The sequence below is a fragment of the Eptatretus burgeri genome, chromosome 23 (assembly GCF_056783735.1).
Source record: "Eptatretus burgeri isolate ZD-2024b chromosome 23, Ebu_testis_v1, whole genome shotgun sequence".
NCBI lineage: Eukaryota > Metazoa > Chordata > Myxini > Myxiniformes > Myxinidae > Eptatretus > Eptatretus burgeri.
Genome location: NC_140983.1, coordinates 969,456 through 995,475, shown reverse-complemented (window position 1 = coordinate 995,475; position 26,020 = coordinate 969,456). Strand labels below are relative to the sequence as shown.

General features: G+C 47.4%; 2 protein-coding genes across 2 annotated transcripts in view; both read left to right on the top strand.

Annotated features, from left to right (window-relative positions):
* LOC147007922 (uncharacterized) overlaps window positions 1–26,020 on the top strand; it is a 197,282-nt gene that overhangs the window by 22,755 nt on the left and 148,507 nt on the right. The gene's annotated exons all lie outside the window — the stretch shown is intronic.
* LOC147007926 (nidogen-1-like) lies at window positions 1,038–25,818 on the top strand. Its single transcript, XM_085866075.1, has 16 exons — window positions 1,038–1,177; window positions 3,105–3,294; window positions 3,801–3,935; window positions 8,244–8,501; window positions 9,003–9,203; window positions 12,718–12,948; window positions 14,524–14,649; window positions 16,630–16,770; window positions 19,040–19,165; window positions 20,674–20,774; window positions 21,626–21,749; window positions 22,338–22,512; window positions 22,721–22,878; window positions 23,048–23,171; window positions 24,695–24,801; window positions 25,610–25,818. The coding sequence occupies exons 1-16, from the start codon at window positions 1,097–1,099 to the stop codon at window positions 25,687–25,689; spliced, it is 2,358 nt and encodes a 785-aa protein (XP_085722201.1). The 5' UTR covers window positions 1,038–1,096; the 3' UTR covers window positions 25,690–25,818.

Here is a 26,020-nt window from a genome sequence, read left to right as displayed (position 1 = left end):
ACTTGAACAGTGGAGGTCGTTCACATTGGCTCAAGTCTTTCACGTTGTTGTTCTTGTGGACTTTTTTGTTTCACAGCCTACAGTTTTCATCGAAACTTCCTGAAACTTGGCATATATATGTGGACATACCCTGCGCAGACAGTAACCATCTCTGATTTTGAAAATTCCTCCGAGAAAAAATAGTTATGACGTCAAAATATCTCCGCTAATGGAAATCGCTTAAAAAATTATCTCCGAAACTCGGGAAGCTTTTTGAATTCTGATTGCGGGAATCGAACAGGGCATGAGCAGAGATAATTTATCGCAAACCTGATACATCACAATGACGTCATATTCGTTTTTATGACGTCATCATGAAGAGGACGAGGATCTCAGCTCATTTGAGCTTGTATTTTTTTTTTGTTATTTTACGTGATTCTTCACCTTTGAGGGACGGGGCCAAAAGCGATATATCGCACAATATCTCAAAAAGTTATGGACGGATTCGGACGAAAATTGGTGAATGAGTTGGTTCGGTGACAGCAACAAGCTGATTCGAATTTGATTCACGTCCGGATTCAGATCCGGCTTCTCGGTGGGAAACAAAACGTAAACTGCTGAACCTGCTGGAGGATGCGCTCTCCACCAAGTGCCGTTCTAGTTACCTTTCGAATCCAAAGGTGTGCAAGTGTTTAACTCCGCACCAGGAATTTGTGAGATCGTGAAATACCTGTCCACGGAGTTTATCGTCGGTTGATATTTTGAATCCAGACCAGGCAGCTCAAAAGTAAGTGCTTCACCTCTCTCGACACAATCCCATCAGATGTCACGATCCTCCATGGCGTGATAAAATTCTCACATCCCAAGGAATTTTTTTTCTTTCTCTTTCTGCATGGGCTTTCGATGGGAATCTGTGCAGTCGCAGCACGTAAGGAAACTTAAACATCTCCCCGCCATGATGGCCAAAATTGGCAACCTTCGATACTTCACGTCACATACTTCACTTACCCAGGAAAAGAACGTTGAAAGTTTACATTTGTAAGTTTCTCGATGACGTGTCTCATCTCCCACACTCCCCACAGTGCCTCTTCCTGCTCCGGAACACATTCGGGTGAAAATGATGAGCAGCACCCTGACCGAGGTCACGTGGCAACCGGTGAACGTGCCATTGTTCAGGGGCAGTATTATGGGCTACAAGGTCAGTGCACTTGTCCCATAAATTATTTTTTCCTTTAAAGTGCATCACAGTTTTCAAAGTCACGTCGGAACTTCAATCATTGACTCTTTGTGTGCAAGTTTTGCCGGATCTCCTCGTTTTAAGCAAAGGAAGCAGCAACACTTGCAGGAAGATTTTGTTTTTGGATACAAAGTCAGGGCTCGTTGAAGATCTACAACACAGAACGGATAAGGATGAAACAGAACAAAAAGAAACAGCAGAGAGAGAGAGAGAGGGGGGAGGAATGCCAACAGCAGGACCGAGGGGCAAAATAAAAAAGAGACGGACAACATGGCATGCGGGTCGGGATGAGGGGTGGGGGAAAATGCAAGGGGTGGGTAAGATTGATACAGAAGGAAACTCTCAGGAAGGAAAAACTGGAAATTTGAGGGGAGGCTGGTGTGGTTTAACGAGGGCAGAAAAGATTGTGTCTTTTAATTGGGGATGATCTGAGATGGTGGTGAACGGCTGTCTTGAAGACCTGGAGAAAACAATGAGATTGAAGAGAATGTGGGAGAAAAGAGGAGCAAATGAGTGGAGATGAGCAGTGATCCTGGATTTAGGTAGTCTCACCAGGAGACCAGGAGACTGGTGACATTTAGGAGCTTCCACTGCTGGTCCTCAGGAATCATGTTGAGAAACCTTTATCCATTCCTCCTGTCCATCAGCTTCCTTTGATGGCCCTCAGGGACCATGATGAGAAATCTTTATCCCTTCCTCCTGTCCATTAGTTTCCCTTGCTGGCCCTCAGGGACCATGTTGAGAAATCTTTATCCCTTCCTCTTGTCCATCATCTTCCCTTGATGGCCCTCAAGGACCATGTTGAGAAATCTTTATCCCTTCCTCTTGTCCATCATCTTCCCTTGATGGCCCTCAAGGACCATGATGAGAAATCTTTATCCCTTCCTGTTGTCCATCATCTTCCCTTGATGGCCCTCAGGGACCATGTTGAGAAATCTTTATCCCTTCCTCTTGCCCATCATCTTCCCTTGATGGCCCTCAGGGACCATGTTGAGAAATCTTTATCCCTTCCTCTTGCCCATCATCTTCCCTTGATGGCCCTCAGGGACCATGTTGAGAAACCTTTATCCATTCCTCTTGTCCATTAGCTTCCCTTGATGGCCCTCAGGGAATGTTGAGACCATGTTGAGAAATCTTTATCCCTTCCTCCTGTCCATTAGTTTCCCTTGCTGGCCCTCAGGGACCATGTTGAGAAATCTTTATCCCTTCCTCCTGTCCATTAGTTTCCCTTGCTGGCCCTCAGGGACCATGTTGAGAAATCTTTATCCCTTCCTCCTGTCCATCAGCTTTCCTCGCTGGCCCTCAGGGACCATGTTGAGAAATCTTTTTCCCTTCCTCCTATCCATCAGCTTCCCTTGATGGCCCTCAGGGACCATGTTGAGAAGTCTTTATCCCTTCTTCTTGTCTGTTCGCTTCCACTTCTGGCCCTCAGGGACCATGTTGAGAAATCTTTATCCCTTCCTCTTGTCCATCATCTTCCCTTGATGGCCCTCAGGGACCATGTTGAGAAATCTTTATCCCTTCCTCTTGTCCATCATCTTCCCTTAATGGCCCTCAGGGACCATGTTGAGAAACCTTTATCCCTTCCTCTTGTCCATTAGCTTCTCTTGTTGAGAAGTGAAGTACATTACGTGTCATTTTTTTGTAGTCTTACTCTTCACACTTGTTGAAATTCATTTAAAGACCTTCACATTCGAACACACATCATACTTTGCGCAAATTCTTTTTTGGATTTACTTTCATTTATTTTCACAACATGCTCCAAAAGTTGTGCTCACCTCTGATCAGGTCTTTTTAGGCGGTGCATGGAAGTTGTGCTCACCTCTCTCCAGGTCCTTTTTATTTTATTTTATTTTAAACAATTCCTGTCCCTCTTTGTCTATTCCAGGCATCTTATTGGCGTTGTGGCGTTGAAGACAATTTATCACCGAACGTCACTTTATTTCCTGGGCTAATTTCGAAAGGTTACCTGGCAAACCTGCAACCAAACACCTTCTACAGCCTGACAGTGCAGGTCTACAACGGCACGTACGAGGGACCTCCAAGCATCGCGCATCACTTCGACACATTTCGAGGAGGTGTGTGATCTGAGCATGGAAACGTGTTTCTTCCACAACCACACATGTGTATATCAATGTAATCAAATTAATTATCTTCACAGGTGTGCAGTCCCACAGATTATAGGTCCAACCGGGGAGTTCGCGTTCGGGGGTTCAGGTTCAGGTTCAACTTACCATCAGCCTTTCTTGTTTCTGCAGTTTCATTGGTTCATTTTTATTACAAAACTTCAGAATTATTTGTTTCATGTGGAGTATCTCATTTTGATATCTGTGTAGACTACTCATAAGTCATGGCAATATGTCGAATTAACAATTTAAGTGCAGACAACCCCACCTCCCCGACTTTTCCCCCACCTGATACCTAAATCCCCCTTCTCTCCCATTATTCCTATCTCTTCCCAAACTTTTTTCCATTCTCTCCCCAATCCTCCCCTGGACCTGCGGCTCCAACTGCCACGTCTGTGTGCCGAAATGAATCACACTCGTGCACCGTTTGTTGTCCACATTGTTTCAATCCGACACAGAGCGAGTGGTCGGGTTTTGTTCTGGAGATGGCAGGCCCTGCTCTCCAAAAGCATCTTGTCATTCCCATCCGACGGGCCAATGCTGCTCCTGCAACTGTGGTTACTATGGTGATGGCCATCTTTGTTTGTCACAAGGTACCCAATCTTTTAAAATTCTCCTTTGAGTTCAACTCTGAGCCTGTCTTTCACTTTGTTCCTGTTCTGATGTAATAAATTACTATTATTTCTCTGTTATTATATTGGTATGATTGGCCATGTAATATGTATCTTTCCATGGGGTGAGGGTTGTTCAGGCTATTGATAGTGTTCATTTTTCCCTCGACACACAAGGTTTTCTTCCGTCGTTGTACTCGTCCACCGACGCAGATCGACACGAGGCTTTCAGCAGCGAGATTAGTTCATTGTTCACACTTGAGTCATTACATTACAAATCAATTTGTTTTGGCTTTTATTTTGCATTGACGCTCTCTGATTTCAAATATATATATATATATATATATATATATATATATATATATATATATATATATATATATATATATATATATATATATATGTGGTTCACCTGGAGGGGTTCAACAGGTAGATGTTGAGGCCAAATTTCAGAGCGCTTGGTGCATTGGTTTTTCACGACGCAGGTCATCGATGCTTGACCTGAACTTGTCGACAATCTTGTCACTCAAAATGTCGTAATCAAGCCAGAAAGGTCAGGAACATCAAATCAGCGATTAAATCACCTTTCTGGCTCACATTCTTAAAGTTATTGCAGAAATGCTTCCGGTTCCGGGTTTTGAGGCGACGGCTGGTTCTCTCGGGGATCTCTGCCGACTTTCTCGAAGTTAAGTTTGCCGTCGTTATTCGTCGCCTTTTGACTGTGTATTTTGTGACCGACGTGTTTACTGTGTGTTCCTACTTCGGTTTTGTTTCAAAATTTGTGCTATTTTGTGAGTTTTCGGCGATCTTGTCTTGTCGGGTTTCCTTGAGGCCTTCCCGTCTTTCCCATCGAGGTGCACAATCGTTTTTATTTGTTGTTTCTCCCTATTACCATCAGTTCTTATTTTCTCCACATTTCCCACCACCCCCCCTTCCATCCCTCACAACTACACCCTCTGTTTCTTGTCTTGAAATTAAAAAAAAAACAAAAAAACCCTTTCTCCCTCCATTCCTCTTCCCCACATATCCATGAGTACCGACTCTTCTTCCTCCTCCTGCCGTCATACCATCTTCCTTCTATTTCAGCCGACCCACCTGTACCGTTACCTTCACAATTTCTTTCCACAACCTTCCTTTCCCTAATCTTCCCGAATCTTCAAAAATCCATCAAAAAACAAAAATTCCCTTGAATCCTTTCTACCTATACACCTCCCACAACCACGTGTTCCTCGACCCCTTCTTCTTCCTGTTACTTTTCATCGACCCTGTCCTAACATCCGTGGGCTCCATTGTAACCTCACAGATATCTAACTCTCTCTCAATCAGTACACTTGTCAACATCTCAAACATGCTCCTTCCTTTCCTGTCATCTCACCTCCCCCTCTTCCCAACCCCTCAAATCTTGTACCTCCTCCTGCCCACTCCCTTCTTCACCATACCACCACCAAGCCTCATCTTTCCCCTCTCCCCACCTCTCGCATCGCCCTCCTGCAGCTTGGCCGTGCCTACTCTTATCGTCTCCCCTCCCTCTCAAAGCAACCTTCACACTCTTCCCCATCCAAGCTTTCCTCTCACCTTTCTCCCTCAACTCTCCCCACTCACCCTTCTCTCAAAGTTCCCCCCCCCCCCAATCACATCCACAAAGCTGCCTCCTTCCCTTGCCTTCTCTCCTCCATCTCATCACTCCACCTCTTCCAATGTTCAACTGTCTTTTGCCCCCTCTCTTATTACTCCCCACTGTTACTCAACCCAGCACCACAGAGCCTTTTCTCCTCCTCATCCGGCCCTCTCCCCCAACTCTTCTGCGGTCCCCCGCACTCTTTCAACAACTCTCCTTACCTTCCCCCCTCCTCCCTCGTCCTTCCCCACCTCCCCTGCACCCAAAGCCTCCTCACCTCCCTCTTCCTTAACAGTGTGGATCTCAAACATCCGTGGCCTTCGCTCAAACCTGACAGATCTTTTCACGCAGGTTGCCATTGACAAACCAGACATTGTCTACTTAACAGAAACTTTCCTCCCTCAAGACGTCGAGTGAAGTGGCGGTGGCGTTGAGTTCAGTCTGTTTCTGGTGTATGTTCCTCCTCCATCTCCTCCGTTACCTTAAATGGCCACACAGCTGACAGCACGCATGAAACGGCGGAATGCCTAAACTCGGTGTTTGCATCGAAATCTTGTGTCCAAAACCCATCGCTTTCTGTACCCACCTTACCCAGTCGCACCCACCAGTCCCTTTTCTTCTGACAAGGTGGAGAGTTTTCTGTCAAACCTCGACTCAGATTCTGGAACCAGTCCAGACCGCATCAGCCCACGTGTCCTAAAAACCTGCTCCTCTGCTCTTGCTCACCCTCTCTCTTCTATTCACCCTCTCATTTGCTCAAGGTCATCTGCCATCTGTTTGGAAATCAGCAAACATTCCCGCTCTGCATTTAAAAAGGTTCAAAAACAGATCCCGGCAACTCCAGACCAATCAGCCTTCTCCCAATCATCAGCAAGGTTATGGATTCCATCATCGCTTCCGACATCAAATCCTTCCTCTTCTCCAATGGCTTGATTTCCGATCATCAATTTGGTTTCAGACCAGGTCACTCTACCGTGGAGATGCTGCTTCTGCTCTCCCAGTAATGGATGGAGGTCCTCAATGCTGGACATGAAATTAGAGCCACATCCCGAGACATCTCGCGTGCTTTTCACACGGTCTGGCACCCTGTCCTGCTCACCAAACTCTCTTTCTGTGGTATCCATCACCATCTCCACTCATGGCTCGTAGACTTCCTCTCCTGTCACAGCCAACGTGTGGCCCTAAATGGAGTTCTCTCGTCCCCTCTTCCTGTCCAGGCTGGAGTTCCTCAATTCAGTGTTCTGGACCCTCTTCTTTTTGTGGTTCTCATCAATGATCTATCCGACTTCTGGAAAATCCTATTTTTCTCTTTGCTGATGACTCCACCCTCTGCCGTACCATCTGTCATCCCTCAGTCCGACAAGCAGCAGCTTCTTCGCTCCCTGCAGATCTGGATAAAATCACAAACTGGTCCATCACTTGGAACATGTCTTTCAATCCTGATAAATCTCACACTCTCACTTTGTCTCTTCGAAAGAACCATCTGGAACCCCACTCCATCTACTTTCTCAACGATCCTCCTGAAGAAGTTCTTTCATTATGGGTCTTATGATCTTTCCTGGGAAAATCACATTTCCATCCTGGCCTCCAAAGTCAGTCGCCGACTGGGAATCCTCCTTCGTGCAAAGTCCTCAGCCCACCTGAGCTCCTGACCACATACAAAGCTTTCGTCCGCAGCCTGATGGAGTACTGCTCTCTCCTCTGGGCTGGTGCTCCTGCCTCCCACCTTTCTCGGCTTCACGCTGTGGAAACAAAGGCATTTCGGATCATTGGCATCTCCCGTGGTAAGGCTGAGTCTTTGGGTCTCTCACTCTCTCACCACAGGCAGGTCGGTGACCTTTCTGTCTTCAACCTTCTCTCCTTTGGCCTCGCCCCCCCTTCTCTGTCTGCGATATGTCTCCCCCATAATTCCGCAGGACGCTCAAGGTCCGCCAGCAACCCCCTTCTTGTAAAACTTCCAAAATCACGAATCACTGCTCACCTTCACTCTTTCATTCCTCTTTTTTCCCGCCCTTGGAATAAACTCGCACACTGTCTTCAATCCCATTTTTCCCTCCAGGTCTGAAAAACAGCTGTTCACCACCATCTCATATCTTCCCCTATCCAAAACCTCGATCTTTTCTACCCCCGTTAATCCACCCCAAACCCACCTCCTTCAAATTCCCTTCTTTCCTTCCTGAAAGTCCCTGTAATGTCCATCTTGTTTACCCCGTGTTCCCCGCCCATCCCTCTCCCTTCCACAGATCTCCCAATGTCTCTGTTGCCCACTGGGTTTTTTTTCTGTTCCCTCTCCCGCCCCTCTTGTCTCATGCTGCCCTCGTTGACCGTTTCTGTGTGTTCGCTCTCATGTGAGCCTCGAGGTTGTGCTCACCTCTTTTACCAGGTCATTTTGGAGTTGGTGTATTGAGGGTGTGCTTGCCTCTCTTTCTGCGAAGTCCTTTAATTGAGGTTTGCAGAAGTTGTGTTCCCTTGAGTGTAAACCTGACTGCAATGTAACGAGTGAGGGCACCCTTTCACTGTGAGATGATGGGCCGCCACTGGGTGGGATCATGAGGCCACAATCAGTGTGTGGATTATTTTTAATGGACATTATTCCAATTACTGTAATTAAATACATGACATGATGGTCAGTTGTGGAATTGAAGTGAAATTTCCGAGTGTGTATCAAACAGGGCTGCCCCAGCGGGTGACAGGAGAAGTGAGAGGACGTATTTTCCTTGGCGATTCGACATCACTCCAGGTGGACATCTTTGGTGCGCACCTACACGTGAATGCGCAGGTCAGGGACGGACGCCAACACACAAACGTAACCCTGACCTCCGCAGAATTACTCGGATGGTCGTTGTTGCCGCTGTTTGGACTCACAGACGTTACGAGCTGGATGTTTGCTCTGGAGCGGCCGGGCACGGAGAATGGATTCAACATCACCGGTCAGCAACGTCTCATGTTTTTTATTTATTTATTTGTGTACAAAGTCAAGGCTCGTGGAAGAGCTGGAACACAGAACGGATCAGGATGGAGCAGAACAAAAGGACAACAGAAAGAGAATTGGGAAATACCAAAGGCGGGGCTGAGGGACAAGACAGACAGAGATGGACAGACAAGGGATGCGGGTCAGGACGAGGGGGAGGGGAGAATGTAGGAGGTGGATGAGATGGATACAGAAGGATACTCTTCCGAAGGAAAAACTGGAAATTGGGGGGGGGGCGGGGTTTGGAGGGTGGTTTAATGGGGGCAGAAAAGATCATGGTTTTGGAGAGGGGATGACTTGAGATTGTGGTGAACATCAGTCTTGATGACCTGGAGGGAGGAATGAGATCGAAGTGAATGTGGAAGTTGGTTCCACAGGTGAAGATCTTATATTTCTGCATGCCCTTTTTGAACACTGCACCCAGATCCATAACATTGCAAACAACTCCGCTCCCTCACAGGTGGGCGCTTCACGCGCACCGCCGACGTCACCTTTCTGCCCAGAAACGAGAGCGTCAGCATTTTACAGATCCTCGAGGGTGTGGATGAGCACGGACGTCTCTCCATGAACACATCGATATACGGACATCTTCCCATCACACATCCGCCTTATCATGTGACCGTTGCCGAGTACGAGGAGGTTTACCACCATCGCCCAAACGGTGAGCCATCGCGCGGTTGCCGTTTCCTCTCTGACTGTCTGACTGCGATACATTCGGTCGTTACTTATCCAATCTCAACCAAACTAGACAGGAGGACTAAGGGTCACACGATGGAGGTTGTCGCAACTTAATTTGCCGCCCTCCCCGAGGTTGTTTTCTGCCTTGGACGAAATCTGTGTTAAGGTGCACATCCGTGTTAAGATAGGTAAGAACGGGAGGAAACCTGGGCTGTGTTCAGTTACCAAGCAGCTAGCTAGCACTTGCGAAGCCTGCCGTTCATTACCAACGGTTTTGAATGGAGTGCTTAAGCCACTTGGTGATTGCTCTGCAAGAAACTTGGAAACTGAACACACTCCTGATTTTCCTGAGGCCCGATCCGAGATGTACTGTAATCTATATGTACCCCAGAGAGGATCATAGCATGACCTCTCCTGCTGCTCCCGTAGGGAATGGACTAGTGTCCAAAATTTAGGCTCATGGTAAAAAGGAAGCACACTGTGGGACAGTTGAGCCACAGTTGGACACAAATGAATGATGAGCGACCAAGAAAATAGATAGAGAGAGAGGGGGGGGTGGAAATAGCAACGCGCAATTAATAATGTTGCGTTCGTTGGGGTTAGTGGAGGAAGAAAAGATCACTGGTCGGGATGGGGGATGTCGTGACACAGTGGTGTACATGCTTGAAGACGTGGAGGGGAAGAGTGTGACCGACCGTCTCCAGAAGGGATTGGAATAGGAACAACATTGAGTGCCGATGTTCGGAAACCCTGCACAGTATTTTAGGAACCTCACCGTGAGGTTACCGGAAGAACTCGTGCCTCGGTTTGGGTTTGGGGGAAACGACAATAGAAGAGTGGGTACCTGTGTACGGAAGAGAGAGCACAGCACACATGTGATTCTTGTGATCCAATCGGGTTGGGGCTAAGGTTATGGGAACCCTAATCTGCAAGATTGTCTTACATTCGCGTTCTCATTCGGAAATACCAGAGGATGAAAAGGCCCGACCTTGATTAAACCTCGATGTATTTACACTGAGAGAGCTGTTTGTACCTCTGCGGACAAAGTATCCGGAGGCATTTTGTTTTTGTGTGTCCGTCTGTCCGGCTGTCTATCAATCCGTGATCGGTTTTCGTTCCCGCTATAACTCAAGAACGGCTGAAGGGATCGAATTCAAAATTGGTACAAAGTATGTGGAATGATGCAGAGATGAACTGATTAGATTATGGGATCAAGAGGTTAAAGGTCAGAGGTCCTGTTGGGTAAAAATTCTGTTACTGCGGTAACTTCTGAACCAATGATGGGATTTTGACCAAACTTGGTATAAATACAGCGCCTGTAGAAAGTCTACACCCCCCCCCCCTTTCAAAATTTTCACCTGTTGTTGCCTTATTGTCTTGAATTAAATCAGAGTTTTTCCACCTTTATTCACAAATCGTAACCCACAGCTTCCAAGTGAAAAACAAATTCCACAAATTTTATAAAAATTAATCAAAAAATACAAAACGACAATAACTTGGTGGTTTAAGTGTCCACCATCGTGTGTGGGTCGTAATCACAATCGTAAATGAGCTCAAGTGTAACCAATCCACCTTGAAAATCACACACCAGGTTAATTGGCCTCCACCTGTGTTAAATTGTACTGATTCTGATGATTTCAGAATATAATCAGCTCTTCCTGTAGGTATCCTCTGCTGTGTAGTGCATTTCACAGCAAAGACTCAACCATGAGCACCAAAGAGCTTTCAAAAGACCTCCGGGATAAAGTTGTGGAAAGGCACAGATCAGGGGGTGGGTATAAAAATATTTCAAAGGCTTTGAATATCCCTTGGAGCACAGTCAAGACAATCATTAAGAAGTGGAAGGCGTATGGTACCACCAAGACCCTGCCTCGATTAGGGCAGGCCGTCCCTCCAAACTGGGTGACCAAGCAAGGAGGAGACTGATCAGAGAGGCCACCAAGAGGCCAATGGTAACTTTGAAAGTGCCACATGTCTTTATGGCAAAGATTATTCACTGTGGGCATGTGACAACAATATCCCAAGCACTCCACAAATCTGGCCTGTGTGGTCGGATGGCAAGAAGGAAGCCATTACTCAAAAAAAGGCAAACCTTGAGTGCCGTTTGAGGTGTGCAATAGCACTGGAGATTCTGAAGCCACGTGGCAAAAAGCTTTGTGGTCTCACGAAACAAAGATGGAACTTTTTGTCCCAAATGCAAAACGTTACGTTTGGCACAAACCCAACACATCACATCATCCAAAGAACACCATCCCTACTGTGAAGCATGGTGTTGGCAGCATCATGTTATCGGGAAGTTTACCATCTGCATGGACTGGGACACTTGTCAGGATAGAAGTGAAAATGGGGCAAAATACAGAAGAATCCTGGAGGAAAACCTGCTGTCCTCTGCAAGAAAGCTGAAATCGGGACGGAAGTTCACCTTTCATCATGACAACGACCCGAAGCACACAGCTAAAGCTACACTGGAGTGGGTGGGGAACAAAAAGGTAAATGTCCTTGAGTGTCCCAGTCAGAGCCCCGACCGAAACCCAATCGAAAATCTGTGGCATGACTTGAAGATTGCTGTCCATCAACGTTCCGCCCACAACTTCACTGAGCTTCAACGGTTTTGTCCAGAAGAAATGGGCAAATATTACTCAATCAAGGTGTGCAAAGTTGGTGGAGTCCTATCCCAACAGACTCACACCTGTAATTGCTGCCAAAGGTGTTTCCACCAGGTATTAACTCAAGGGGGGGTGGACACCATCCAACCAAGATATTCCAGTTTTGTATTTTTAATCAATTTTTTGAAATTTGTAAAATTTGTTTTTCACTTGAAAGTTGTGAGTTACGATTTGTTAATTAAGGTGTAAAAAAATCTGATTTAATGGGATTTAATTCCAGGCTAGAAGGCAACAACAGGTGAAAAGTTTGAAAGGGGGGAGGGGGGGCGGTGTAGACTTTCGATAGGCGCTGTATATGTCATGATGAAAAAATGAACCGATTCGATTTTGGCATCAAGAGGTCAGAGGTCATGTCAGGTAAGAATGTAATACTGGACAAGAGCTGAAGAGATTCAAATGAAATGTAAATATGTCCAGATTAGATATCGAGGTCAGATGTTCTTGAGGGTTTGGTTGAAAGTTCGAGGAAGGAAAAGACTTCATGCGTGTGGAGAGCATTGTCGGTGGATGTCGCGACGTCGAATCGTGTCCACTTCATGTTGATTCGATGATTGTATTTGATTTTGAATACTTTATAAGCACGGTGTCAATCCTCAGCCGAAATCAGTTCGGCCTGATGAGCCTCACCTGGCAAATTGACTTGTTGATGTTCAAACTTAGATGGAGCTGCTCCGTTGCCGATGAGAATGGAGTTCAGAAAAGAGAAAAACAACTGTACTGATTATTTATTAATTAAATAAACTAAAACAAAGGAAGCAATCAGCACAACATAGCTCGCTTGTTACATTCTGTCTTTACGTTTCAGCTTTCATTTATCTCTTCCACCCGCAGTCCTCACGTCAAGCTCAACACGAGAGTACACGGCGGATTTCGGACACGGTCGGCGTGAGACATTCCAACAACGGTGGAGACAGAAAGTCACTTGGAACGCGTGTCCGCATGGTGTCCGGTTCCACACCATGTCCACGCAGCGCCTCTCCGTCAAGAACATCGACGCGTCGTACGACGCCGCTGAAAATGTTCTCCGCTACGCCTCCACAAGCACCATCAGCTCGGCGACAGGTGAGACGGACTGCCACGCACATACTCCAGGTGCTCTCGCTGCCACTGTTACGTCACAGCACGAGGTGCTTATCATTCGCAGCACGTCTCTCGAGGTCGCTCGGGACTGTGCAGTGGCCAACGTGGGCCGGTTCGAGCTGTGCACAACCGGCCAGTCGACGTCATCATGCCGGTGAAGTCAGAAAAGAAGGAATTTTAAAATGGCAGACATTCCTGAGTCTGTGCAGACAAAGAGTTTGTCTCGGTGCTGGCAGGTCACATAAGTGCAGCAGCTAGTTAACCTGTGGTCCGATGAGTCCGCGCAGCTCCGGTTGAATTCCTGCAGACCTAACGAAACTGTATCTCAATCTCTTGTGAGACTTGAGGAAGCACGGTGTTCACAAGGGCGCTGCCTGTACGCGTGAGAAATCACAGGCGGTCACCCCCTGGGTTAGGGGACCTCTGGGGTCACGGTCGAGGACGTTTAACGATTTTCAAATAACGTTTATCGATGACGTTTGGATCCGCCGTTGGTAACAGTGTGGAGTTGGAGTAATAAAATTTTCATCACCGCCGTCAACTGCAAAACAATTGTTTGATGAATTTTTTATTTAATTCCAAAAACATGACAATCTGCAGACTGAGTTGAAAGCTCGTGAATGTTACCGCAAACCACGTGACAAACCGGTGCAGAGTAAGCAACCATCTCGCCATTTGTGGAGGCAAACAGTCGGAATTCCTTCTTGTTTTGGCCCGTGTCGAGGTCACGAGGCCACCGCGTCTCATGCACACACTCCGGGGTCATGATGTCCCCCGTCGGGATGACTTCCCGGTGTGAATTCACTCGTCCTGACCGCTTTCCCCCGTCTTGGCCAATGCCTGTCCCCTGCGTCCGATGACTGGTCATGTATTGTGTTTGTCCAGTGGCGGTTTCCTGGTTGGTGTGAAGCAGATCTGATGCCTTCAATTAACTTTTTACAACCATTAAAAGTTCAAGTTTGCCATGTCACAGACACACACACACACACACACACACATGCACACACACACACGCACACACACACACACACACACACACACACACACACACACACACACACACACACACACACACACACACACACACACACGCGCTTCTCCTTTCAGCAATAGATGCAAAAATCGAGTATAATTTCTCTTGTACACAGCCCTCACAGCTCCCGTAGCCCCCCGTCCCCATCCCCACCCCATCATGATTAATAGTAAATGTCATCATTTTAAACTTACCCTGTGCATGTACAAAACCCCCCAGATATGTCTTTCCTATTGGTGTTCAGAAGCACCTAATCCAGAAACACAGTGCATTCACCGGTAGCGATCCGTCGGGGGGGTTTGTGTAGCACACGTCCGTCCACTCGGGCCTTGCACGAACCCACATGGTCGGGAGTTTGTAGTCTGAGCAGCTTCCCGTTCGGCGAGCCGAGGAAGTTCTTCAACTCCTTTTGCTGTGCGGAGGCACGACCCTTTCTCTCGGGTACTTCTATGGGTATTTTTGGTTTATTTTTGAAGCTTTGTGACCCGTGTGTGTGTGTGTGTGTGTGTGTGTGTGCGCCACAGTGAAAAATCCTTGTGACGACGGGTCACATGATTGTGACAGTGATGCCCACTGCCTGCCTCTGCGGGGTCAGGGCTATGCCTGCAAATGTGGTGTCGGTTCCACAGGAAGTGAGAGAGTTTGTTATGGTAAGTATACCTTTACACACACACACACACACACACACACACACACACACACACACACACACACACACACACACACACACACACACACACACACACACACACACACACTTACTTCCTTATTTGGCCTTTTTGAGGTTTCCTCGGCTGATGGAGCGTGCGCGACTGAAGGCTCTTGGTAAACCTACGGCAGGTGCATGATGGATGTCGTGATGACCTCACCCCTTTGAGGTGGTTGGGGGAGGGCTCGGTCGACTAAATATTATCTCTGGAGGTCCTCGTTGACGTGCTCGGGAGATCAACACATAACCCGTGCGCGGGTGACGTCACGCGTGCAGTGAGATGTGACCGAGCGGAGTCATCATCTGAATACTGACGCCGATTTTTAAACAATGTCACCTGAATTGCGCAGGTATGCTGTTTCAAATACGCCATCACTATGCTGAGGGAAAGAGGGGTTGCACAGGTTGCCGACTACTGCACAGCACAAACAGATGTTGCCATCTACTTCCAGGCGAGGGCTGAGGGGCAGGAAAACTAACAGAGGAATATTTTTGCAAGGACCTAAAGAAAATTTGTCGTCGAGGGACAAGAGGAATTCAGGTCTGGTGTGAGATAGCGTGCTGGTGGTTTCCTCTTTCAGCAGCAGGCCACAGAAATGGCGGCGCACCTGTCAACCACGCCACTCACCAAGGTGGGCCCCCACGAACGGCTCTTTTCATTCTCCCCCTCATCTTTCCACGTCGATGATGACACAATCTCCAACGACACAATTCTTACTTTCAATCACGCGGTTCGTCCGTGCGGCCTCGCGGACAATCGCATGATGTTGAGATCCTGTGTTATGTGGAGGGGAAAGTGAAGCTGGTGGAGATCACAGAGTAGGAGTTGTGTACAGAGATGATAGTTGCGGCAGGAGAAGTCTGAGTCAGTCGGGCAAAGGGGCTGTTGAGTGTGTGTATGAGAGAGAGGGGGCTCAATCCTTGAGGAGTGGAGGACAGGGTTAATTGTGTCGATATGGAAGGGGAAGGGCAGGGGCATCACGCTCCGAAGTCATGGTACGAAGGTATTGGAGAGGATTCTGGATGGGAGGATCATGAAGAGTGCAGAGATGGACATTGGAGAAGAACATCAAGGATTTAGAAGGGGAAGTGGGAGGACGTATGTTGTACGCTGACGATCTGGCTGTTTTGGTGAAGAGTAAGCAGGAGATCTAAGAAGTACTGGGATAGTGGAAGAAGGCATCTGGGAAACATAAAAGGGAAGATCAGAAGAAGAATAGGATTTACTAACAGAAAGATATCCCCCTCATAGAGGTGTCGGTTTCGGTGGGATCCTGATGCCATTACATGATCGGTGTTTTGAAGGGGTTCGCGGTTGTCCGAAATTTTGGGTTCATTTTACCAACGTGAGTGACAGAAAACAAATCTACCACTAACCCATTAACTAATAACACAGTGGGTTAATAGTTAAAATCATAGCACGAGAGGAGGTTTCCGGGTTTACCCGCTGAGGTGTGTCAGTTCAGCTGGGTTAAGATGTCTGAGATTTTAGCCGTACATTCCGGGCAGTGTCTCCACACTTTGGTGAGTGCTCCAGCATTATCCTTTTCCTACTACTCATCTCTCTCTTGCTTGGAAGAAGGGCTCATTCCTGAAACATCATCTCACCTTTCATCTCACCTTGATTTGGCATACCTCCAGGTGAACGATTGGTTTTTACTTTTCCGCTGATGCAGAACAACTCCAGTCTTTATTTGCACTTTATAGATCGAGTCTTCCTAAAGACGATGGAAATCTGCTCTTTAATAAGGACGAGTTACCCGTTGTGGTGATGATGAATCATTCATCCGGCATCGATGGAGGTTTGCGGAAACACCACTCCACCTCCTGAATGACCAAGTGTGGCCTTGCCATTGCCCAACCCCAAAGAATACCCATGGTATTGTTTTCTCCTGTTGACACTGACTGTGCTGTTTTATAGAAAACCTACCTGTGGACTCGTGTCACACCTCGACACCTGGATGTGACTCCACCGAACGTGCACGCTGCATTTCCACTGGGCCGACGACACTTCGCTGCAAGTGTCTTCCTGGATTTACAGGAAGCGGACGTGTCTGCTTAGGTGGGACCCCATCGGTCTTCTCTTTCTCGGGCGACTTGCCTTATCGTGTGGACTCACTTCACGTTGGCTATTTTGTACCTCATCCTGTCATCCGGCAGATTCGTGTGTGTTCCTTTCCTGCTTGCTTTCCTTCTCTCACCATTATTTCCTCAACATGCTCCTTCATCCCCTAACTTATTACCTCCTCCACCAAAGGTGGAAAGGGGTTATGTCTTCACCCCTGTGTGTGTCTGATTGTCTGTCTGTTCCTTGCAGAATCGAACATTCGCAAGAGTGTTGGTTGATCTGGTCCGTGATTCTGTCTGTTTGTCCGTCAATCGCCTGCAGGTCACAATTTCAAACCGACCTTCACAAAGACCACCACGTGGGAGAGTTGGTCACACGCAACAAGCCTTTTTGGGTTTTGAGGTTAAAATCGGCCAAATTTCTAAAATTGTCAAGTTCCATCCGATTGACTTCAAATTTGAAGAGGATTTGCATTTCAGGTCAATGACTCCAACCACCAATTGTTTATAAAGGTCAAATTCGTTTGAGGAATTTTCGCACAAACGATTTACTGTGTTGCATGACATCTGAAAAAAAAGTCGTGGATGGACAGGTTGGGTGTGTGATTAGGACGAAACCTGCAACATAACAAAAGGAAGAGCAGGAAAAGAGGGAAACGCCAACAACAATAGACGGAGACGGACAAACAAGGGACGAGGGGTCGGGAAGACCGCAAGTGGTGGACAAGATGGATGCGGAAGCAAAATTTTAGGAGGGGTGGAGGGTGGTATGTCTAACAGGTCGAGAAAAGATCATGTTTTTGGATGGGGATGACCTGAGATGGAGGTGAAAATCTGTCTTGAAGACCTGGAGGGAAGAATGAAATTTAAGAGAATGTGGAAGTTGATTCCACAGGAGGTGAAAAAAAAACAGAGGAACAAATGAGTGGAGGTGAGCAATGATCCTGGATTCCGGTAGCGTCACCATCAGAGAAGAAGAAGACATACACCAAGTCTTTGAAGAATTTGTGATTTTGTCAATGTCTGAAGAGAGGGAAGAGTTTGCAGCCTGTCTGCCTTCTGGACGTTGAGGACTATCAGGGCAGAGTGCGGAGTCATCAGCAAATGGCACCACAGCCGACTCCGCGCATGAGAAGGCCGAATGCCTCAATTATATATTTGCTTCCAAATATTGTTTCTCCAACCCCTCACTCTCGGTACTCATCCTTACCTTTGGTACCCAACTGCTCCTGCACTCCGTCGTTTTCATCTGAGAAGGTGGAGAAGGTTCTTTCAACCCGAGACTCTGACTCTGCTCCGGGACCAGACGGCATCAGCTAACGAGTCCTGATAACCTGCTCCAGGATTCCGTTGAGAGCCAACGTTGGCTACGAGAGTCGAATAAGTCGTTAAGCCACGTGTGGAGTTGGCCTTGGATGCAAAAGCAGAAAATATGTCCAGAGAGACGGCTTCGATCCCATGTCTGACATTGAGGGCTTCCATCCATTGTGGGGAGAGTAGAATCAGCATGTCCAGAGAAGGGTGACCAGGTCTGAATCGAAATCGGTGATCTGAGATTTGGCCATTGGAGAAGATGAAACATTTGATGTCAGTCGTTTTAGTGCCCAGTGCTCTTCTTCGAGGGAATATGGAGGAGTAGATACACATGGAATCAGGAATGTCCTGAAGTGGGACATCTCTGTTAAGCAGGTAGAATCTGAAGAAGCTGCAGCCACCGACATGGAGGATCTGCCATGTTGGACTGGAGGCCGATCATACTGGTTTCAAGGGCCTGCAGAGAGGGAGATATAGTAAGTAGTGACATCGGGTGAAGGAGTGGAAGTGGTGACAGAGGGACAGTATTGTCAGAGAAAGAAGTAGCAGTGGAGGCAGTAGTAGTGGTGCTGGTGAAGACGAAGGCTGGGTCGGGGGGTGGTGCAATCATGTAATTGTCTATTCTATCAATAAGGCCGAGTGTTACAATCCATGCTCACATTACACCAATTACCTCTGCAATCCTGATTGGTGCAGGCCTGGGGGGTTCACAAAACCCTGGATGGGCCTTTCTTCACCTTCCCCTGAATCCTCACCACCTCTTGCTGTCAAGGCTTCGCACTTGATTCTTCTCTTATAATTTGTCTTCCCAACTCTTGATTGTTCTCTTCTAATTGCCTCACCGCCCACCACCTGATTTCGTATACCTCAACAACGCATACCATCACCTCACCACACCCAAGCTTACCTGCCACACCTGGCTGTCCCACGTTTTGCCGCTCGTGTGGTAGATATCAACGAGTGCTGGAGCAACCCGTGTGACCGAAACGCAGTTTGCGACAACAACGCGGGATCTTTCAGCTGCCACTGCGAGTCCGGGTTTGTCGGCGATGGATTCAAATGCCTCCCAGCACCCGGTATGTTGTTTTGATGAAGTTCATTCGATGCAGGTGTGAAAGGTGTGATTTCATCCGATGGGGTTAGCATCTCAGTTGGGATGAAATGTCCCACACATTCCTGCTCCACCAATGTCTGCCATTACGATTGCCTGCCACTCGTTTCGTTGGACACCTGTTGGAGTTGTACACCTGATTTGGCGTGTTCGTATTTTCCGACAAACCTGCTTGTTTTGATGTTCCAGAGTCTTCGTGGAGCGTTGGTGTTGCTTAGGAAGGGTAGTGCAGCATTGTTTATCTGTGCTCCGTCCTTTTAAATGCTGGACCTCGAGCAAGTAAGCAGCACGTCCCATCTCCAAAAGTCTTTGTGATGACTCGGCCGGGGTTCGAACCACCGACCTCCCAGAATCAGACTGTGCGCTCTCACCACGACACCACCGAGGCGGGTGTTCTTGAAATACAGGGCGATAATTCATCGGTGTTGTTGTAGAATTTTGTAGTTGACGTATTAACCGACTCGATGTAAATCCTGTTACTCAAATGAAAGCCACAATTAATTCACTGTCCACAACGGAAAGTACATTACATTAAGATAATTTTATTTTAACTTGGTACCGAGGAGTTCAAAAACACTGAGATGTTATACATCCACAATGATTTGCACGAAACTCGGATGACATTTTCTGGCATTTATATACTTTGAAGGGAGCGGAGAGGGGTCTGATAAGCATATCGGCAAAATAATTCAAAATGCAATACGTGTCTCCTTGGTGAAAAGCGAATGACGTAATCATGGCAAAAGTTGGTGTTGTCAACCAGGTCACTTTGTTCCGTAGCAAGACATTCCTTTTATCAACATTTAGGTCAAAAGACTCTTGGCGAAAGGGAAGCATCACTGACAGCCAATTTGACTTATAGCATAACAAATTAAATTTATAAAGCACCAGCAACAATTATAATTGAGAGCACATTAATGTAATTATTTTCTCCCACAGTGTTTTGAGAGGATCGGTTCCTTCAATGATCCAGCAACACCGGACAATACACCGCCAGGAAGTGGGATCGATCCCTTTGGCGACATCATGGAAACAGAGAGTTTGATTTTTATCAATATCCCCACGTTCTTTGGAAAAAAAAATAGCAAGCTTAAATGAGCTAAGATCCTCGTCCTCTTTATGATGACGTCATAAAAACGAATATGACCTGTTCGCATCATGATCATGTTCGCAACGGATGACCTGTCCGCATCATGATGGTACATCGAACGATGATTGTACTTCGTGATGATTTTGTTTCATCAAGACGGAGCATCAGAGCCGTCGGAGGGCTCAGTATGTTTGTCCCCGACGTAGTTGAGGCTTTTTCCGACCCGCATCACGGTTACACCTCGACGTGTTTAACAACGCGGGTTTGCGTCATAACCCGGGGTAACCTATCAGGATAACCTATTGATGTGAAGGCATTGAACGACGTTGAATTTGAACATTTACACTGCCTTCTAACTCTGCCTTTCATTTCACAATCAACAGATATCCCTGCGCTGCTGATTGGGACCTCAAGCCAGATCCTTCGTCTTCCCTTGGATCGTTTCAGCTTCAAACCGGGAACGCGACCCGCGGTCATTGCCGACGTAAGATCAATTTTACTCTCACGCAAGGGCTCCATACTCTGTGATATTTATGAGGACCATCGATCATGGAAGAAAGAAAGGTCATCCTGAGCTCACAAATGCTGGTAAGTTTCATCCTCAGCTCAGGAACCAGGAAAACAGCATCCGTCCAAACTCAGCATTGAACTTTCAAAACTCGTCTCCCCCTCTAAAACCTGGCAGGGCCTTGTTAAGTCAGTCTCCGGAGTACACTCCGCTTCCTTCCCTTCCCTCTCTCCAGATGGCATCACAGCCGACTCCGCTCGTGAGAAGGCCGAATGTCTCAATCCTGTGTTTGCTTCCCCAACCCCTCGCTCGAGGTACCCACCCTGAGCAATCGCACGAAACTGCTCCGGGACTCTGTGACTTTTGCACCTGAGAAGTTGGGAAAGGTTCTTTGACCCCTCGACTCCGACTCCGCTTCTGGACCGGATGGCATCAGCACACTTCTCGGAAAAAAAAAAAAACTTGCTCTGCTGCTCTTGGACATCCTCTCTCTGCCATTTTCACCTTCTCGTTTGCGCTCGGTCATCTTCCATCCGCTTTTAGATCCGCCATCGTTACTGCGTTGCGTAATCTAGACTGGCCCTCGGTGGAGTCCCACCGATAGATGACCGAGCCGTCCTTCACTTCCTCCACTCCAACCCGGACCTTCTGTGAAAGCCCTTCCTCACCTCCTCGACAGATACTCTCAGCTATTGGCAATTCTCCTGACTGTTCTTGCGTAAAAGCTGAAGCAAAATACCTGTTTATACAAGACTTGATGTGGGATGTTTGTTGTGATGATAAAAGTACAAGTCTAACTTTATGTGATTTTGTCTCCCTCTACGCAGACATCTTTTCTCATCGGCATTGCTTTCGACTGTGTGGACAACATGGTGTACTGGACGGACATTAATGAGGAAACCATCACTCGTGTACCACTGAACGGAGGTGAACCCGAGGTCATCGTCACAGGTACGTCGAGAGGAACCATTGTTCGACACCCAGACAAACAAGTTGGGGACATGGATCTCAACGTCGTCGTCCCCCCCCCCCAGACGTAGACCTTATGGGTGGTAATGCCGGTGTCACGTGACCACATTGTGCTCACTTCAGCCCTGACAGTTCGCATTCCAAATTTGGCATCCATCACGAACACGAAAGGTGAAAACTGTTGCATTGACTCCACTGTTATAACTACAGTGACAACCACAATTATTTCCCACCTTCTTGCATGGTCGACCAGGGAATGTTTTGGCCCAAGCTTTTCACGAACCGGCTGGCCAGGCCTGACGGATGACTGAAGGTGCAAAGAATTTGTAATCTGTTCAGAGTTCCCGGCGATTACTCGCCGACTCTTAGTGAAACACACCTTTGGGATCTTTAAGGTCCACCAGCTACTGTGAGAAGGTGGGACACCCCACCGAACGTCTATCCGAAGGACGGTGTCATTTGTGCAGCGACGCTCCACCTGGACAGCACCCCAAGTCCTGACAGTTGAAATTGGTGTTGGAAATCGAATCCACAATTTATCATGCCTGTCTGTTTGTCTGTCCGGACCAGGGGTCGAGTTCCCCATGGGACTTGCGATCGACCACCTGGGCCGAAACTTGTTCTGGACAGACATTGGAAGGAATTGCATCGAGGTGGCAAAACTTGACGGCTCGCAGCGCCGGGTTCTGATCGACGACGACGGCTTGATAAGTCCAGTTTCCATCGCTATCGACCCAGAACAAGGGTAAGGATCCGATCCGTCGCTGTGAGTATCTCAGTGGCGGTCTTCATTTAAACACCTGACTCGTCGTTGAATGGTCGTTTGTAAGTCGTCCGGTCGGACTCATTTATTCACGGACGTCTTGTGGTTGCATCGCGTGGCTACAGACGTGGAATGCGACCCCAAGTCCCACTGTCTTGACATGAGCACGTCGTTTTCATCAACATGTCAGTTACCTGTACTGGGTGGACTGGGATATGGTGGGAGCGGAAATCGAGAGGGCACACCTGGACGGCTCTGAGCGACGTACGCTCGTCAATCAAGAACTGGAAGAACCGAGAGGCCTCACCTTCGATCCGTACTTACGCGAACTCTGTTGGGTAGATGCCGGTTGGTCTTTCACCCCCTAAATCTCACAGCGTTCTCATGTTTCACTTCATTCATATTTCAGCGTTAAAAATGCCACTTTGGTGTTTGGATTGTACCTGTGTGCTCAAAATACTGTGGAATTGTAATTACAGGTAAAGGGGCTTGTTCTCTTTCTCCGTACCGTGTGCAGGTATAAAATGGTTGGTGTGCATGGACCCAGAAAGCGGTACACGTCGGTATGTCGTTTTCAACATTGACCAACCCAAAAGCCTGACGGTCTTGGCGGGGTATCTGTATTATACAGACTGGCATGGGTAAGTGTCCAGTGATTTTGTCTCCCAGATCGAGGCTCATGAAAGAGCGAAGTGGGGGTGGAGGGGGAGAAAGGCCAACAACACTGACAGTGGAATCGTGGGGCAACAAACAAGGAGGGGATAAAAGAACAGGAAAAACGACGAGGAATTGGAACGGAGAGCACGAGGCCCGGACAAGCATGTACGAACCCAGCAGGAAAAATACACGAGAAGGCGCACATGGAGAACCGTAAACACATGACATCAAAAAATTTACAAAATAACAAAACCTGTTGGAAAAAAATTCCTGAACAGGTATCCTCAACGTCCAAGAAGAGCCGCTCAAAGCGGTGTCCCCCGTTTGTGCGCTCCCGCGTTGCGCGGTCTGAACTCGAGCTCTGGAGTGAGCGAAGATTTTGGAAGTTTAACCCCGGAGGAGGTTACCGGAAGAACGCGTGCATCCTTGGAGTTGCTGGAGAGGGTCGGAGGACTTTCAGAGCAGAGGGAGCAATGTCGGAGAATAGACATTGAAAACAGAGAAACCACCGACCTACCTGTGATGTGAGAGAAACGCTTCTTGTGCTTCGGCCTCATCATGAGAGATTCCAAGAAGGCTTCGACTTTTAGATTTCACATCCAGGAAAAACTGCTGGGGTGACGGCCCATGGTGGAGAGCAGCACTTCATTGAGCTACAGATAAAGACCTTGAACACTGTGAGTAGTTCTGATTTTCCGAATAAAGACTGGGATCGATGGAGGTTGTCTCGTCTGCGGTTGGCTTTGCAAGCCAGGTTTGCCCAGGAGAGGTGAGGCCGAGAAGTTCAAGAGACTACTTCCTTGAGCCTGGAAGTTGGAGGGTTCATTCGATGACCCTTCACAGAGTAACAGGGTGACACGGTAAGATTGTCCGGGATTGAAGGACGAGTTCCGTTTATCAGACTAGAGTCTGATCATCTCCAGATCAGCAGAGAAAGACACTGCTTATTGTCTGCCCAGCAGAGAGATGTCGTACTGTACGAGACAATGTGGAGTTGTCCGCAAAAAGGAAGACGGAGTTTCCCGGAGCACAAGAGAGGTAATCAATATCGATGAAGAAGGAGACTGCATCCAAAATACGACCTTGGGGAACTCCAGCCTCCACTGGCAGAGGGGAGGATAGGGTTCCATTGATTGCAACGCATTGACTGCGTGAGTGGAGGAAGTCAGAAATCCAGGAACGAAGCCCTTCGGTCCCACAGGCGGATAGCTTTGTGAGCAAAGCAGGATGCCAGTCTGTCACATTAGAACCACAGGGCAAGACCTTCGCACATTAGGCCCGTTGCATCAGGTTTGAAGGGATGATGTACTGTATTTGTTCGTTGGGAATAACTTAAACAGGAAGTGACTGCTCGGATTTCGATGAACAATGAATACATTTGCACGCACATTGATCAATGCACCAAAGCCCCATCCATGGTGGTGTGTAAACAACATTGTCATGAACACATGGTGCCTGATTCATGGCGTCCTTACGTCTTCCTGAACTGCCGTTCTCTCCCCAACAGGAAACGTGTGCTTTCTACATCGTCGAACATGCAGCCGGCACAATACTTTCTTCCACAAATGTCTCAATTTCACACCATCACCACTGTGGTCACACAATGTCACCCAGGTGGGTGGGTAATCTCTGTCCTCATGTGCCACGCACACAGGTTTCTCCCGCATGTTTGTCTCCAGCAATGGCATTTCTTATGATGCAATGATAATTATTGTAAACAGTAATCCAAAACATCCACTGAAACTTAAGGGTTTACCTCCACACCTCTCCATTTGCTTCGCACTGGCACACTGGTTCTGGGGGTTCATTGAGTTCCAAAAGGTCAGTGGGTTTCAGAACTCGGAATCATTTGCATGTATTTATTTTGTTTATTTCTTTTTGTCCTTGTTGAACTGATTTAAGGGAAGATGATTGGATAATTATCCTTAATCTACTTTGGTTCTGACGTGTAATCCAAACTTCCTCCCTCGACTCACGCTGAGGGTCGTGGCATTGGCGTACTCGGCATGATTTCCAAGTGCATGTTGGCGAGAGAGTTTGGGCAGGAATTTAGAATTTGTTCAGGATGTCGGCGATAACTCCCCTACAATACGTGAAGGGCATCGTGGGGGGGTCTTTAACGTCTATCAAGCCATGCTTGCAAACGGGACACCCGGCTTAACGTCCATCCAAGGGAGGACGCACCTTGGGATGCATGTCCTCTCCCTGTGAAGCACCAAGCCGGTAGTTTATAGTCGGGTCGGGAATCGGACACCGGCTCAACTGCTCCTCGGTAGGTGTGCCACCTACACCCCTTCCTCTCGGACGATGTGATTACTGTACAGTCTACTGGAATCCAATGTTGTTATTAAGTACCGTCCAGTCAATTCAATCTCATCATCGTCGATGTTCCAGCCACCATTTTGTCTCTCCTTTATGCCAGGACAAAATGACTGCTCAAGGAACAATGGAGGCTGTACCTACCTGTGCCTGGCATCACCGCACGGACACACCTGTCGCTGACCGGATAATTTGCTGGTTGCACGAGTTTAAATTCCCAGGAGAATCAGGTTGAATGAAACCTTGCACGTTTGTTGGAACATTTTTTTGGAATAAACTTTTCACGTGAAATTAATAAAGACTTCAACCACACTTGGAACGCGTCTTCAAAGCTGTAGAGCCTGAACCGGCACATCTGTATTGTCCATTAATATTGAACATGTCTTAGATTATGCACCACATTTAGACCCAATTTCTCATCTATATATCAAATGTGTGCGATTGAAAGCCTCATTTAAATTGCTCAATTAAATTCCTCAATTAAGTTTCATCAACAATGAGCCTTCAAACATAT

What these genes read in the sequence shown, in the direction of transcription:
- LOC147007926 (XM_085866075.1), top strand. Translation starts at nt 1,097, where the DNA reads ATGATGAGCAGCACCCTGACCGAGGTCACGTGGCAACCGGTGAACGTG. An exon ending in CCATCTTTGTTTGTCACAAG is followed by an intron (nt 3,936 to 8,243) that starts GTACCCAATCTT and finishes TGTATCAAACAG; the next exon opens with GGCTGCCCCAGCGGGTGACA. An exon ending in GACCCGCGGTCATTGCCGAC is followed by an intron (nt 20,775 to 21,625) that starts GTAAGATCAATT and finishes CCCTCTACGCAG; the next exon opens with ACATCTTTTCTCATCGGCAT.